The sequence below is a fragment of the Nicotiana tabacum genome, chromosome 16 (genome assembly GCF_000715075.1).
Source record: "Nicotiana tabacum cultivar K326 chromosome 16, ASM71507v2, whole genome shotgun sequence".
Taxonomy (NCBI): Eukaryota; Viridiplantae; Streptophyta; class Magnoliopsida; order Solanales; family Solanaceae; genus Nicotiana; species Nicotiana tabacum.
The window spans coordinates 87,326,935-87,343,351 of record NC_134095.1 but is presented as its reverse complement, the minus strand read 5'-3'; the positions used below and the strand labels follow the sequence as shown (position 1 = coordinate 87,343,351).

General features: G+C 42.4%; 1 protein-coding gene across 1 annotated transcript; it reads left to right on the top strand.

The window, feature by feature from the left end:
• The first annotated feature begins 1,516 nt into the window (after positions 1-1,516).
• Positions 1,517-1,867, top strand: LOC142170318 (uncharacterized). Its single transcript, XM_075232199.1, has one exon. It carries the CDS (start codon positions 1,517-1,519, stop codon positions 1,865-1,867), a length of 351 nt encoding a protein of 116 aa, XP_075088300.1.
• The last annotated feature ends 14,550 nt before the right edge of the window (positions 1,868-16,417 follow it).

Genomic DNA, 16,417 nt, shown 5'->3' with positions numbered 1-16,417 from the left:
AACAGAAACTCAGAAAATTCAAACAAAAAATGAGCCTGAAATTCAAGGAAGAAGTCACCAAGCAGATCAAAGCCAAAGTCCTTAGGGTAGTTAAGTACCCAACCTGGTTAGCCAATAGCATACCAGTTCCGAAGAAAGATGGGAAAGTAAGGGCGTGTGTTGACTATCGGGATTTAAACAGAGCAAGTCCTTAGGACAATTTCCCACTGCCAAATATACACATCCTGATCGACAATTGCGCCAAGCATGAATTCCAATCCTTCGTAGATTACTTCACGAGTTATCATCAGATTTGGATGGACGAAGAAGACGCAAAGAAAACAACCTTCATTACACCATGTGGAGTGTACAGCTACAAAATGATCTCATTTGGTCTAAAAAATGCTGGGGCCACCTATATGAGAGCCATGACGACCATCTTCCATGATATGATACACAAGGAAATAGAGGTGTATGTTGACGACTTCATCATCAAATCCAAGAGGGTCATAGATCACCTAGAAGAGTTGAGGAAGTTCTTTGACAGGCTACAGAGGTACAATTTAAAACTAAACCCCGCAAAATGTGCATTCGGGGTTCCGCAGGAATATTATTGGGGTTCATCGTTAGCCGCCGAGGAATCGAGTTGGACCCGTCAAAAGTTAAAGCTATCCAAGAGTTACCACTACCAAAGAGCAAGAAGGACATGATGAGCTTCATGGGGCGCCTCAACTACATCAGCCACTTCATAGCACAGTCCATGGTAATATGTGAACCCATCTTCAAAATGTTGAGGAAGGATACTAAAATCAGTTGGACTGAAGATTGTCAAAAGGCTTTTGACAAAATTAAGGAATACCTGTCCACGCCACCAGTCCTAGTCCCGCCAGAACCTGGAAGACCTTTGCTACTCTATTTGTCCGTACTATATGGGGCTTTCAGCTATGTTTTGGGACAACATGATGAGACAGGAAGAAAGGAGCAAGCCATATATTACTTGAGTAAGAAGTTCACACCTTACAAAGCATGGTATTCTCTGCTAGAACGCACTTGTTGTGCTTTGACATGGACAACTCAGAAATTGAGGCATTACGTTTGTGCCTATACCACATACCTCATATCAAGAATGGATCCTCTAAAGTACATCTTTCAGAAGCCCATGCTTACCGGGAAGTTAGCTAAATGGAAGATATTGTTAAATGAGTTCGATATCATCTATGTAACTCAGAAGGAAGTTAAAGGACAAGCATTAGCAAACCATCTTGCTGAAAATCCTATGGGAGGGGAATACAAACCACTAAAAATGTATTTTCTTGACGAAGAAATGTCATTCTTAGGAGAGGACATTGCTGAAGCCTACGATGGTTGGAGAATGTTCTTCGATGGAGTTGTAAACTTCAAAGGAATGGGTATTGGAACAGTTTTGGTGTCAGAGACAGGTCAACATTATCCAGTATCCGCAAAGCTTAGGTTTTCGTGCACCAACAATATGGTAGAATATGAGGCTTGTATCATGGGGCTCAATTTGGCCATCGATATGAATATACAAGAGTTGTTGGTAATTGGTGATTCGGATATTCTAGTACATCAGGTTCAAGGAGAATGGGCTATGAAAAACACTAAGATACTACCATACTTGTATCATGTACAAGAATTGATGAAAAGGTTCACAAAGGTAGAATTTAAACATGTTCCAAGAGTCCAGAACGAGTTCACAGATGCACTGGCTACTTTGTCATCCATGATGCAGCACCCGGATAAGAATTTCATCGATCCCATTCCAGTAAAGATCCATAGTCAGCCAGCTTATTGTTCCCACATCGAAGAAGAAACGGATGAAAACCCATGGTTCCACGACATCAAGGAATATTTGGCAAAAAGAGAATAGCTAGAGCAGACAAACCATACTCAGAAACGTACACTACGTAGGTTGTCCAATCATTTCTTCCAAAGCGGAGGAATTTTGTATACGAGAACAACTGATCTAGGACTATTAAAGTGCGTTGACGCCAAAGAGGCTTCCAGATTGCTCGAGAAAATACATGACGGAACCTGCGGACCACATATGAACGGTTTTGTTCTAGCCAAAAAGATACTCAGAGCTGGATATTTTTGGATGACCATGGAAACAGATTGCATCCGGGATGTCCAAAAATTCCACCAATGCCAGATACATGCAGACATGATTAGGGTACCACCAAATGAACTCAATGCAACAAGTGCACCTTGGCCTTTTGCTGCCTGGGGAATTGATGTAATCGGTCCGATCCAGCCCACTGCTTCAAACAGGCACAAGTTCATTTTAGTGGCCATCGATTACTTCACAAAATGGGTGGAGGATGCATCTTACAAAGTTGTAGCCAAGAAAGTCATTGCAGATTTTGTCAAGGATAGTATTATTTGTCAATTTGGGGTTCCCGATTCCATCATCACTGATAATGCCGCCAATCTCAACAGTGATCTAATGAAAGCCATGTGTGAGAAGACGTGGAAGCTGCCAACAAGAACATCAAGAAGATACTAAGGAAAATGGTAGAAAAACACAAGCAATGGCATGAGAAGTTACCATTCACCTTATGGGGATACGTACCACAGTCCGCACATCAACTAGGGCAACTCCCTATTTGCTGGCTTATGGTACCAAAGTTGTCATTCCCGCCGAGGTAGAAATTCCTTCTTTAAGGATCATACAAGAAGTCGAACTCAGTGATGCAGAATGGATAAGGAGCTGCTATGAGCAACTAACCCTCATAGATGGAAAAAGAATGAATGTAGTATGTCATGGTCAGCTTTATCAGAAAAGAATGTCTAGAGCTTCGACAATAGGGCCAGACCAAGATAGTTCTCACCGGGGCAGTTGGTGCTGAAGCGGATATTCCCACATCAAGATGAAGCAAAAGGGAAATTTTCACCCAACTGGCAAGGTCCCTATATGGTTCACAAGGTGCTAACAAGAGGAGCATTCATACTTGCAGAAATAGACGGAGAAGTGTGGCCAAAACCTATCAATTCAGATGCAGTCAAGAGATATTATGTTTAGATTATTCACATCTCTTCATCGGATGTAACTGAACTACGCTTGACCTGATTCCCGTTTAAAAGGGGATACGTAGGCAGCCCTGTGGGTTCGGTCACATCTTACTAAAATCTTCATTTTCCCAAAACCAGAAACTGGGGCAAAATTTTGAGGAGGACCCTCAAATTCCGGAACAAGTCCAGCCGACATCATCATATGCAAGACAGTCAGAAATCGATTAAGTAACTGGGGCAGAATTTTGAGAAGGACCCTCAAAATTCTAATGCAAGGAAGTCGCAATGTCTCTGAAAGTTTCACAATCATTATCATATAATTTACTTGATATTATATACTGCTATGTTTTATAAAACGATTCTATTCCATCAATAAATACACATTTTCGAAAACTTTATTTCTGTGACAGCCAGGTGTTACCCAGGGTAACTCGAACAGGGCCTCCAAAGCAAAGCAAAGAAAAATAAGCAGATAAAGGCATGAACCAACCTCCCCGCAAACTCATAATTTTTATTTGAATGTAGGGACAAGGAATAACCCCAAGTACGTGCGACTTAAATCATCTCCTTCATAACAACCGAACCACCAAACGCAAATATATCTCCAACTAAGAAATATTCTACTCCTTCTACTGCATGAGGCTAAGTGTTGCCTTCTCTTTGCATGAGACTAAGCATTGTCTCAAATCTTGCATGAGGCTAAGCCCTGCCTCTATATTTGCATAAGTTTAAGTATTGCCTTCTCTTTGCATGAGACTAAGCCCTGTCTCAAATATTGCATGACGCTAAGCCCTGCCTCCATATTTGCATAAGGCTAAGTGTTGCCTTCTCTTTGCATAAGACTAATCCCTGTCTCAAATCTTTCATGAGGCTAAGCCCTTCCTCCATATTTGCATAAGGCTAAGCGTTGCCTTCTCTTTGCATGAGACTAAACACTGTCTCAAATCTTGTATGAGGCTAAGCCCTGCCTCCATATATGCATAAGGCTAAGCGTTGCCTTCTCTTTGCATGAGACTAAGCCCTATCTCAAATCTTGTATGAGGCTAAGCTCTGCCTCCATATTTGCATTAAGGCGAAGCATCGCCTTCTCTTTGCATGAGACTAAGCACTGTCTTAAATCTTGTATGAGGCTAAGCCCTGCCTCCATATTTGCATAAGGCTAAGCATTGCATTCTCTTTGCATAAGACTAAGAACTGTCTCAAATCTTACATGAGGCTAAGCCCTGCCTCCATATTTTTATAAGGCTAAGCATTTCCTTCTCTTTCGCATGAGACTAAGCCATGTCTCAAATCTTGCATGAGGCTAAGCGTTGCCTCCATATTTGCATAAAGGCTAAGCCCTGCCTTCTCATGAGACTAAGCATTGTCTCCCTCTACATAAGTGTTGCCTTATTATAAACGTTGCATTATGTTCTTCTCTCGGGGCTAAGCTCTACCCCCAAACAAGACCAAGCTTTGTCTTGTTATCACCTCTGGTATCATGTCTCTACACTTCATGGGCTGATGTATAACTAACTTTTCCAAAGGCATCATAGTCCGAAGGCATCATCCTCATAGCCTGAAGACATCATGTCATGGCCAGAGGATCTCTCAATACTGTACATCATTATTCAAAGGCGTCATGGTTCAGAGGCACCATTTTCATGGCCCAATCATTCCATGGCATGCGAATCCCTTATCTCCTTCTTCATGACCCGGGATATCATGATCTAAGAACGCCATCTTCACTGTCCAAAGACAACCTTTATGGTCCAAAGGGGAACTTGCATCATGTTTTAATTCTCGCAGTAATCTATACACTTGCATGCATCATGTTTTAAGTTTTGTAGGAAATCCAGGAGGTAACCATTCTTCAAACAGGAGAAACTTTCGCTCTGGTTTACACTCATACCATTTATACCTTGCTATTATTTCAAATGTAACCGATTCCCATCAATTGCTCGCCTTCACTCTATGAGCGTTCAGATACCTGTCCTTTGATACATCCGTTATGCTTCAGATTCACATTCATAACTCCACATAAACCTGTCCGAAACTATCCTTCCCAAAAGGAACCCTTTCCAAAACATACAACCATTCCTATAACAATTCCATCGGTTTCATCCACTATTGGGTCCAGAACAATACACGGCGTGATTCCTATAAAACCGGGGATATGTAGGCAGCTCAGAGACCAGGGTGCAGCTTATATTTTTCAAAACACCTCATTCGGTCAAAATCGACCATCATTTCTTTACCCGACAACTTTTACATCCTTCCCGGGTAAAGAGGGGCAGCTATTGATACCCAATTTTTCTCTCACATATTTCAAATATGCATATATACCTTCAAAATAGTGCATGAGCACCACCAAGTATTTTTCCATATTTTTTTATAATTTTTAAAGGCTCATAATCAATTTATTCCTGCATTTTTTATATAAATAATTATTAATTGCATCACAAATAATTTTATAATAATTTATTATTTTATTTTTCACCATTTATATCCATATTAAGCTTTAATTATTTTATATATACTTATTTTGCATCCTTAGGCTAAATGACATATTTTGCAATAATAATCCATATATATACATAATTATATTATTTACATAAAAATAAATTTTTATATTTTTATAAATATATATATATATATATATATATATATATATATATATATATATATCTTCTTTGATTATTTATGCTCAATGACATATTTTGCAATAATAATCCATATATATAAATAATTATATTATTTATATAAAAATGAATTTTTATATTTTTATAATATTAATAATTATTTTACATCATTTTCATGCATAAATGACATTTTTATTATTTAGTAATTATTTTTATTATTTTACTAATTTAATTGGGTATTTAAAATCTAGCCTTTTTCTTAAAATAAATTCGGAACCTAGCCTACTACCCATTAACCCAGTCCAATAACCTAACCCAATACCCCCATATCCAGTACCCATACCCGTTAAAACCTAATTACACTTACCCAATTAACTACCCAACCCAGAATCCCTTTAATCGTGACTGTTAATCTCTGAGATGTCACGACCCGGTTTTCCCACCCTCGGGAGTTGTGATGGCGCCTACTGATGAGAGCTAAGCAAGCTAATCCTTAACTACTTACTTCATTATCAAATTACTTTTTTTTAACAAATATAAGGCGAGAACATGAAAACAGCGGAACTTTACATAAATAAGCGGAAGATAGCATTTAAACATCTGAAATCTGCGTCTACTACAATTACTTAAGTCTCAACCACCCAAAACCTGGTATCATAGTGTCACAGACTGTCTAAGATTGCTACATACGAAGGCTGAAGAAAATGACAATACACTGTTTCTGAATAAAAGGAAAATGAAACAGGAAATAGGAGTAGAGGAGATGCCAGGGCCTGCGGACACCTGCAGGTCTACCTTGGGTCTCCGCACGGACTGAATATAGCCTCCACACTACGGTCCAAAAGCTGCTCCGAGATCTGCACATAGTGCAGAGTATAGTGTCAGTACAACCGACCCCATGTGCTGGTAAGTGTCTAGCCTAACCTCGGCGAAGTAGTGACGATGCTAGGATCAGACTACCAAATAAACCTATGCAGTTCAAATATGTATACAGCGGAAAAGAAATACAGAATTAACAAGTCAATATGGGAGGTGGAGCATGTTGTGGGGGAGATAATAATTCCGAATAAAAAGACATCAAGTAATGAAAGAACAGCATAACTCGGATATCAACAAAGAATCAGAAATCAACAAATGCACGACATCACCCTTCGTGCTTTTACTCTCGTCCTCACCAAAGCAATTATATAATAAAAGTGTGCACGACATCACCCTTTGTGCTTTTACTCTCTTTCCTCACCATATAATCAATTAAATCGGCACGGAATGGTACATCGTGCGGCACGACATCACCCTTCGTGCTTTACACTCTTTCCTCACAATCGTACATGACATCACCCTTCGTTCTTTACACTCTTTCCTCATAAAAACAAACAATACACGGCATCACCCTTCATGCTTTAACACTTTTCCTCACTCAAACAACAATCACAAACAATGGGGCAAGGGAATAATAAAGATTTTAATAGGAATCCCGGCAAGGGAACAACAATTCAACAATTATGTCCCGGCAAGGGAGCAACATCAATAATATCAACATCCCGACAAGGGAGATCACCAATAAAGCAACAATATCCCGGCAAGGGAACAAATTAATGACTTCCTTCTCTTATTCACTTTTACTTCACAAATCACTTTACCATCTGCGCCAATGCTCCAAAGGGGTCAATCAACTCATATACTTTCACAATTCGTAATATAACTTGAGCCAATGCTCCTCGATGTTCAAAGATCACAATTCCTTTCACAAACTTTTCACAACAAATAGAAATCACCTCTAAAGCATGGATAATACAACGAAGTCAGGAAAAATCACAATATAAGACTAATGGTCATGCTTGACACCAACGTATAGATACTCCTCACCATGCCTATACGTCGAACTCAACAAGAAGCAAATAGCAAATGGGACACAACTCCTAATCCCTAAAGCTAAGGTTAGACCAAACACTTACCTCGAACTTCCACAGACAACTCAAGCCTCAAACACCACTTTCCCTTTTGAATTCAGCTCCAAATCAATCGTATCTAGACATAATCGATTTAATAACATCAATAAACGCTAAACAATCCAATTCCAATGCTTAATTATAGCTTTCTAATCATTCTTCCCGAAAAGTCAAAAATTGACCCGGACCCGCTTGGTCAAAACACGTGGTTCGGACCAAAACCCGATCACCCATTCACACGAGCCCGAATATATAATTTTTTTTGAAATCCGACCACGAAACGAGGTCAAATTCCCAAATAATCAAAAAACCCTAACTCTACCCAAATCCCCAATTTTCTACCCTTAAGTTCATGTTTTAAGCCTAGAAATCTAATGGTTGATGATAAAAATGGAAGGAAACAAGTCAAAGATTACTTACCTAAGAGGTTATGGAGCTCTTCAAAAATCACCCCAAGAGGTGTGGAGAAGAAGAAGTTATGAAATTTGGGTTAAGTCCCGTAATGCTACTGTTTCCGAACTTTTAAAATAATCGGGCGAAATTACTCTTCGAGTTCGCAATGGGTTAGGCCTGCTAGGCCTTCACGTTCGCGGAAGGCGGCTCGCGTTCGCGGAGAAGAAACTCCTCGAGCCTCACATTCACGTGCAATGGATCGCGTTCGTGTAGGTCAAATGCCTTACCCCCTGCCCAGGCTCAATTAGCCTTCGCGTTCGCGTGGCCAGGACCGCGTTCGCGAAGGGAAGACCCCCCAACACCTCGCGTTCGCGACCTGGGCTACGCGTTCACGTAGAAGGAATTTCCTTCAGCAAAAATTAACACATCGTGTTCGCGAGGGTCCTCCCGCGAACGTGAAGAAGGGCATACCAGAATACCAACAGCTGGAAAACCTGCAACTTTTCCTATGTCCAAAACCTTCTGAAACACACCCGAGCCCTCGGGGCTCCTAACCAAACATACGTACTAATTCAATGACATCATATGAACTTATACGTGCGATCAAATCGCCAAAATAACAACATTAACATTGAATTAAACCTCAAAATCAAAGAATTATCTCAACTTCTTAAAACATCCGTTTTAGCAATTTAGGTTCGAATCACGTCAAATGACATCTGTTTTTCACCAAATTTCACAAAAACATCTTAAATTATATATAAGACATGTACCGGGCGACGGAACCAATAATACGGGCCCGATACCATCATATTTTAATCAAATTTTATTTCAAATTCCTTTAAACAATTTCAGAAAACAATTTTCTTTAAAAATTTATTTCTTGGGCTTGGGACCTCGGAATTCGATTCCGGGCATACGCCCATGTCCCATATTTTCCTACGGACCCTCCGGGACCGTCAAATTACGAGTCTGGGTCCGTTTACCCAAAACATTGACCGAAGTCAAATTAATTCATTTTACAGTCAAAACTTATCATTTTTCACAGATTTTCACATATAGGCTTTCCAGCTACACGCCCGGACTACACACGCCAATCGAGGTGATGCTAAAAGAGGTTTTTAAGGCCTCAGAACACAGAATTTTATTTTAAAACAAGTGATGACAAACAACCGTTCGTCCTCGAACGGACAGAAGAAGGAAGTACCTGAGTCGGGGAAAATATGGGAATAACGGCTCCACATATCGGACTCGGACTCCCAGGTCGATGCCTCAGGAGGCTGACCTCTCTACTGAACACGAACAGAAGAAAAACTCTTCAATCTCAACGAACCTGCCAGTCTAGAATAGCCACCTGCTCCTCCTCATCAAACAAGTCCTTGTCTAACTGGACAGTGTTGAAATCTTGCACGTGGGATGGATCGCTGTGATATTTCCGGAGCATGGACACATGAAACACTGGATGCACAGCTGATAAGCTCGGTGGCAATGCAAGTCTATAAGCCACCTCTCCCACTCGATCAAGAATCTCAAACGGGCCAATAAACCTAGGGCTAAGCTTTCCCTTCTTCCCAAACCTCATCACGACCTTCATAGGCGACACTCGGAGCAATACCCGCTCACCGACCATGAAAGCCAAATCTCGAATCTTGCGGTCGGCATAACTCTTTTGCCTGGACTGAGCTATACGAAGCCTATCCTGAATGATCCTGACCTTGTCCAAGGCCTCCTAAACCGGATCCGTACCCAACAACTGAGCCTCTCCTGGCTCAAACCATCCAACTGGAGACCAACACCGCCTACCATATAAAGCCACATAAGGAGCCATCTGAATACTCGACTGGTAGCTGTTGTTATAGGCAAACTCTGCTAAAGGCAAAAACTGATCACACGAGCCTCCAAAGTCAATCACACATGCTCGGAGCATATCCTCAAGAATCTGAATGGTCCGCTCGGACTGTCCGTCCGTCTGAGGATGAAATGCTGTGCTCAACTCAACCTGTGTGCCCAACTCGCACTGAACTGCTCTCCAGAAGTGCGAGGTAAACTGCATACCTCAGTCCGAAATGATAGATACAAGCACACCACGAAGACGAACAATCTCACGGATATAGATCTCAGCTAACCTCTCGGATGAATAGGAGGCTGCCACAGGAATGAAATATGCTGACTTGGTCAGCCTATCAATAATGACCCATACTGCGTCGAACTTCCTCCTAGTCTGTGGGAGTCCAATAATGAAATCCATAGTGACCCGCTCCCACTTCCACTCGGGAAGCTCAATCCTCTGAAATAAACCACCAGGCCTCTGATGCTCATACTTAACTTGCTGATAATTCAAACACCGAGCCACATATGCAACGATATCTTTCTTCATTCTCCACCACCAATAATGATGCCGCAAATCCTGATACATCTTCGTAGTGCCCGAATGAATAGAGTACCGGGAGCTATGGGCCTCCACTAAAATCAACTCCCGAAGCCTATCCACATTAGGCACACAAACTCGACCCTGTAATCTCAAAACTCTATCATCATCTAAAGTAACCTGCTTGGCACCTCTGCGCTGCACCATGTCTCTAAGGACACACAAATGGCGATCGTCATACTGCCAATTACAGATACACTCCAATAATGAAGAACGAGCAACTGTGCAAGCTAACACACGGTTGGGCTCAGAAACATCCAACCTCACGAACTGATTGGCCAAGGCCTGAACATCCAAAGAAAGTGGTCTCTCACCGACCGGAATATAAGAAAGACTGCCCATACTGGTTGACTTCCTACTCAAAGCATCAACCACCACATTGGCCCTTCCCGGATGATATAAGATAGTTATATCATAGTATTTTAACAACTCCAACCACCTCCTCTACTTCAAATTCAACTCCTTTTACTTGAACAAATACTAAAGGCTCTTGTGATCCATGAACACCTCACATGCCATGCCATATAGATAATGCCTCCAAATCTTCAACGCGTGAACAATGGCTGCCAACTCCAAATCATGAACCGGATAGTTCTTCTCATGAATCTTCAATTGCCGCGAAGCATAGGCAATGACCTTGCCATCCTGCATCAACACTGCACCGAGTCCAATACGAGATGCATCACAATAAACTGTATAAGGCCCTGAACCTGTGGGCAAAACCAACACCGATGTCGTAGTCAAAGCTATCTTAAGCTTCTAAAAGTTCGCCTCACACTCGTCCGACCATCTGAACTGGGCACCCTTCTGGGTCAACCTGGTCATCGGGGCAGTGATAGATGAGAACCCCTCCACGAACCGACGATAGTAGCCTGCCAATCCCAAGAAACTCCGAATCCCTAGTTGATGCTGGCCTAGGCCAGTTCTTGACTACCTCAATCTTCTTCGGATCAACCCGAATACCCTCTACAGATACAACATGACCCAGAAATGCAACTGAACTCAGCCAAAACTCGCACTTCGAGAACTTAGCATATAACTGACTATCCCTCATGGTTTGAAGAACCACTCTGAGATGCTGCTCGTGCTCCTCTTGGCTGCGGGAATATATCAAAATATCATCAATGAGGACTATCACGAATGAGTCCAAATAAGGCCTGAACACTCAGTTAATCAATTCCATAAAAGTTGCTGGGGCATTTGTCTACCCGAATGACATAACCAGGAACTCATAGTGCCCGTACCGAGTGCGAAAAGCTGTCTTAGGGACATTAGATGCCCTAATCCTCAACTGATGGTAGCCAAATCTCAAGTCAATCTTCGAAAATACCTTGGCACCCTGAAGCTGATCAAACAAATCATCAATCCTTGGCAACGGATACTTATTCTTGATTGTAACCTTGCTCAACTGCCGGTAATCAATACACATCCTCATCGACCCATCATTCTTCTTAACAAACAACACCGGCGCACCCCAAGGCGAAACACTGGGTCTAATGAAACCCTTCTCAAGCAAGTCTTGCAACTGTTCCTTCAACTCTTTCAACTTAGGCGGAACCATACGGTACGACGGGATAGAAATGGGCTAAGTGTCTGGAGCCAAATCAATGCAAAAATCAATATCCCTGTCAGGTAGCATACCTGGCAAGTCTGAAGGGAATACCTCGGGAAACTCACGAACAATGGGCACAGAATCAATGGAAAGGACCTCAGCACTAGAATCACGAACATATGCCAAATAGGCCAAATACCCCTTCTCGACCATACGTTGAGCCTTAACATAAGTGATAACACTGAGAGTACAATGACTAGGAGTCCCTCTCCACTCTAAATGAGGCAAACTCAGTAAAGTTAAGGTCATAGTCTTGGCATGACAGTCCAAGATAGCGTGGTAAGGTGATAACCAGTCCATCCCCAATATAACATCGAAATCGACCATGTCCAGAAGCAACAAATCTACTCGAGTCTCAAGACCCCCAATCACAACTAGACAAGAGCGATGGACTTGATCTACCACAATAGAATCACCCACCGGTGTAGACACATAAATAGGAACACTCAATGAATTACTAGGCATGACTAGATATGGTGCAAAATAAGATGACACATACGAGTATGAAGACCCTGGATAAAATAACACTGGAGCCTCTCTATCACAAACCAGAACCGTACCTGTAATAACCGCATCTGAAGCCTCAACCTTGGGCCTGGCTGGAAGATCATAACATAAGGGCTGGGGCCCACCACCCTAAACTAGCTCTCTGGGATAGCTTGCTACTGGCTGGCCTCCACCTCTGGTGGCCTGAGCTCCACCTCTAGTACCTCTACCTCCACCTCTAGCACCTCTACCCCTACCTCTAGCGAGCTGGGTGGGCTGTGGAACACTTGGTGCTTGAACTATGGCACGAGAACACTGATGCTGAGAGCTACTCGGTACTCGAGGGCAAAACTTAGCAATGTGATCCATATCACCACAAGTGTGACAAGCTCTCGGCTGTTGAGACTGCTGACCCTATCGACTTGAATGACCATCCCGGAAACTCTGAAATGGCAGTGCACTGATATGAGCAGGTGGTGCACTGTAGGATTGTTGATCAGAATACTACATCTAGGGACCATGGCCACCTGAAATACTGTGAGAAACCTAGAGCACTGACTGAAAAGGCCTAGGAGGATGGCCTCTACCACACAAATCTCTACCTCCAAACGAGGTACCACTGAATCAGCCTGAATGACGGGACCTCTTGTCTAACCCATGACCACCTCCCTATGATAGAACCATCTCCACTCTCCTGACCACATTGGCCGCCTCCTGAAAAGTAATCTCACTCCCAGCCTCCCTAGCCATCTGAAGACGAATCGGCTGAACAAGACCGTCAATAAATCTCCTCACTCTCTCTCTCTCTCTCTCTCGGTGGAAAGTATGATGAGAGCATGGCGATCCAAATCGATGAATCTGGTCTCATACTGGGTAACAGTCATGGAACCCTGCTGGAGACGTTCAAACTGCCTCCGATAGGCATCTCTCTGAGTAATGGGGAGAAGCTTCTCCAGGAATAGCTGTGCAAACTGATCCAAAGTCAAGGCTGGCGGATCCAGACAAGCAAAAAGTGGCAAAATTGACCCCATTGGTCTCAACTATCCCCATGTTCCTGAGAACCTCATGACAACTGTCTAGATAATCCTGTGGATCCTCAGTAGATGCTCCGCTGAAAGTAGTAGTGAAGAGCTTGGTGAACCTATCCAACCTCCATAAAGCATGGGCAGACACAGCTACTCCATCACCGGTCTGAGCTACCACACCTGGCTAAACTGCTTCAACTGGCTAAACCGCTGGAGTCTGAATCTGGGGAGCTACCTGCTCTGGAGTGCGAGTAGCAAGAGTCTGGGCTCCTCCTCCAGCCTGAGAGACGGTCGGTGCTATAGGAAGCAAGCTTGCCCAGGTGACACTCTCCATAAGGCTCACTAGACGGACCAGAGCATCCTAAAGAACTGGGGTAGCAATAAACCCCTCTAGGACCTGAGCTGGGCCTACCAGAACTGCTGGGGCCGGAACCTCAGCATCAAAGTCAACCTGAGGCTCCGCCACTGGTGCTGTTGCACAGGGCTGAGCTCTGCCCCTGCCTCAGCCTCTAGCATGGCCTCGACCTCGCCCTCTGCCCCTCGTGGGAGCTGCTACTGGGGGCTCGGGCTGTTGAGCGGTGGATGAGGAAGCGCATGTTCTCGCTATCTACGAAAAAACAGAGTAGAAATTCAATTAGCATTGAGAAACAAAACCACACAACGAAAAAGAACAAATGTGAAGTTTTCCTAACTCTATAGCCTCTGGGGGATAAATACAGACGTCTCCGTACCGATGCCTCAGACTCAACTAAGCTTGTCTGTGGACTGTGAGACCCATGTAACCTAGAGCTCTGATACCAACTTATCACGACCTAGTTTTCCCACCCTCGGGAGTCGTGATTGCACCTACTGATGAGATCTAGGCAAGCCAATCTTTAACTACTTACTTCATTACCAAATTACTTCTTTATAACAAATATAAGGCGATAACATGAAAACAACGAAACTTTACATAAATAAGCGGAAAATAACATTTAAACATCTGAAATCTGCATCTACTACAATTACTTAAGTCTCAACCACCCAAAACCTGGTGTCACAGTGTCACAGACTGTCTAAGATTGCTACATACAAAGGCTGAAGAAAATGACAATACACTATTTCTGAATAAAAGGAAAATGAAACAGGAAATAGGAGTAGAGGAGATGTCAGGGCATGCGAACACCTGCAGGTCTACCTTGGGTCTCCGCACGGACTGAAGGTAGCCTCCACACTACGGTCCAAAAGCTGCTCCGGGATCTGCACATAGTGCAGAGTGTAGTGTCAGCATAACCGAAACCATGTGCTAGTAAGTGTCTAGCCTAACCTCGGCGAAGTAGTGACGAGGCTAGGACTAGACTACCAAACAAACCTGTGCAGTTCAAATATGTATACAGCAGAAAAGAAATACAGAATTAACCAGCCAATATGGGAGGTGGAGCATGTTGTGGGGGAGATAACAATTCTGAATAAAAAGACATCAAGTAATGAAAGAACAACATAACTCGGATATCAACAAATAATCAGAAATCAACAAATGCACGACATCACACTTCGTGTTTTTACTCTCGTCCTCACCAAAGCAATTATATAATAAAAGTGTGCATGGCATCACCCTTTGTGCTTTTACTCTCTTTCCTCACCATATAATCAATTAAATCGGCAAGGAATGGTAAATCGTGCGGCACGGTATCACCCTTCGTGCTTTACACTCTTTCCTCACAATCGTACAAGGCATCACCCTTCGTGTTTTACACTCTTTCCTCACAAAAACAAACAATACACGACATCACCCTTCGTGCTTTAACACTCTTCCTCACTCAAACAACAATCACAAAGAATGGGGTAAGGGAATAAACAAGATTATAATAGGAATCCCGGTAAGGGAACAACAATTCAACAATTAAGTCCCGGCAAGGGAGCAACATCAATAATATCAACATCCCGACAAGGGAGATCACCAATAAAGCAACAATATCCCGACAAGGGAACAATTTAATGACTTCTTTCTCTTATTCACTTTTACTTCACAAATCACTTTACCACCTCAGCCAATGCTCCAAAGGGGTCAATTAACTCATATACTTTCACAATTCGTAATATAACTTGAGTCAATGCTCCTCGATGTTCAAAGATCACAATTCCTTTCACAAACTTTTCCACAACAAATAGAAATCACCTCTAAAGCATGGATAATACAACGAAGTCAGAAAAAATCACAATATAAGACTCACAGGCATGCTTGACACCAACATATAGATACTTGTCACCATGCCTATACGTCGTACTCAACAAGAAGCAAATGGCAAATGGGACACAACTCCTAATCCCTTAAGCTAAGGTTAGACCAAACACTTATCTCGAACTTCCACGGCCAACTCAAGCCTCAAACACTGCTTTCCCTTTTGAATTTAGCTGCAAATCAATCGTATCTAGACATAATCGATTTAATAACATCAATAAACGCTAAACAATCCAATTCCAATGCTTAATTATAGCTTTCTAATCATTCTTCCCAAAAAGTCAAAAATTAACCCCCGGCTCACTTGGTCAAAACACATGGTTCGGACCAAAACCCGATCATCCGATCACCCATTCACCCACGAGCCCGAATATATAATTTGTTTTGAAATCCGACCTCGAAACAATGTCAAATTCCCAAATAATCAAAAAGCCCTAACTCTACCCAAATCCCCACTTTTCTACCCTTAATTTCATGTTTTAAACCTAGAAATCTAATGGTTGATGATAAAAATGGAAGGAAACAAGTCAAAGATTACTTACCTAAGAGGTTATGGTGAAGAAGCTCTTCAAAAATTGCCCCAAGAGGTGTAGAGAAGAAGAATTTATGAAATTTAGGTTAAGTCCCGTAATGCTACTATTTCTGAACTTTTAAAAATAACTGGGAACGAAAT

What these genes read in the sequence shown, in the direction of transcription:
- LOC142170318 (XM_075232199.1), top strand. Translation starts at nt 1,517, where the DNA reads ATGAATATACAAGAGTTGTTGGTAATTGGTGATTCGGATATTCTAGTA.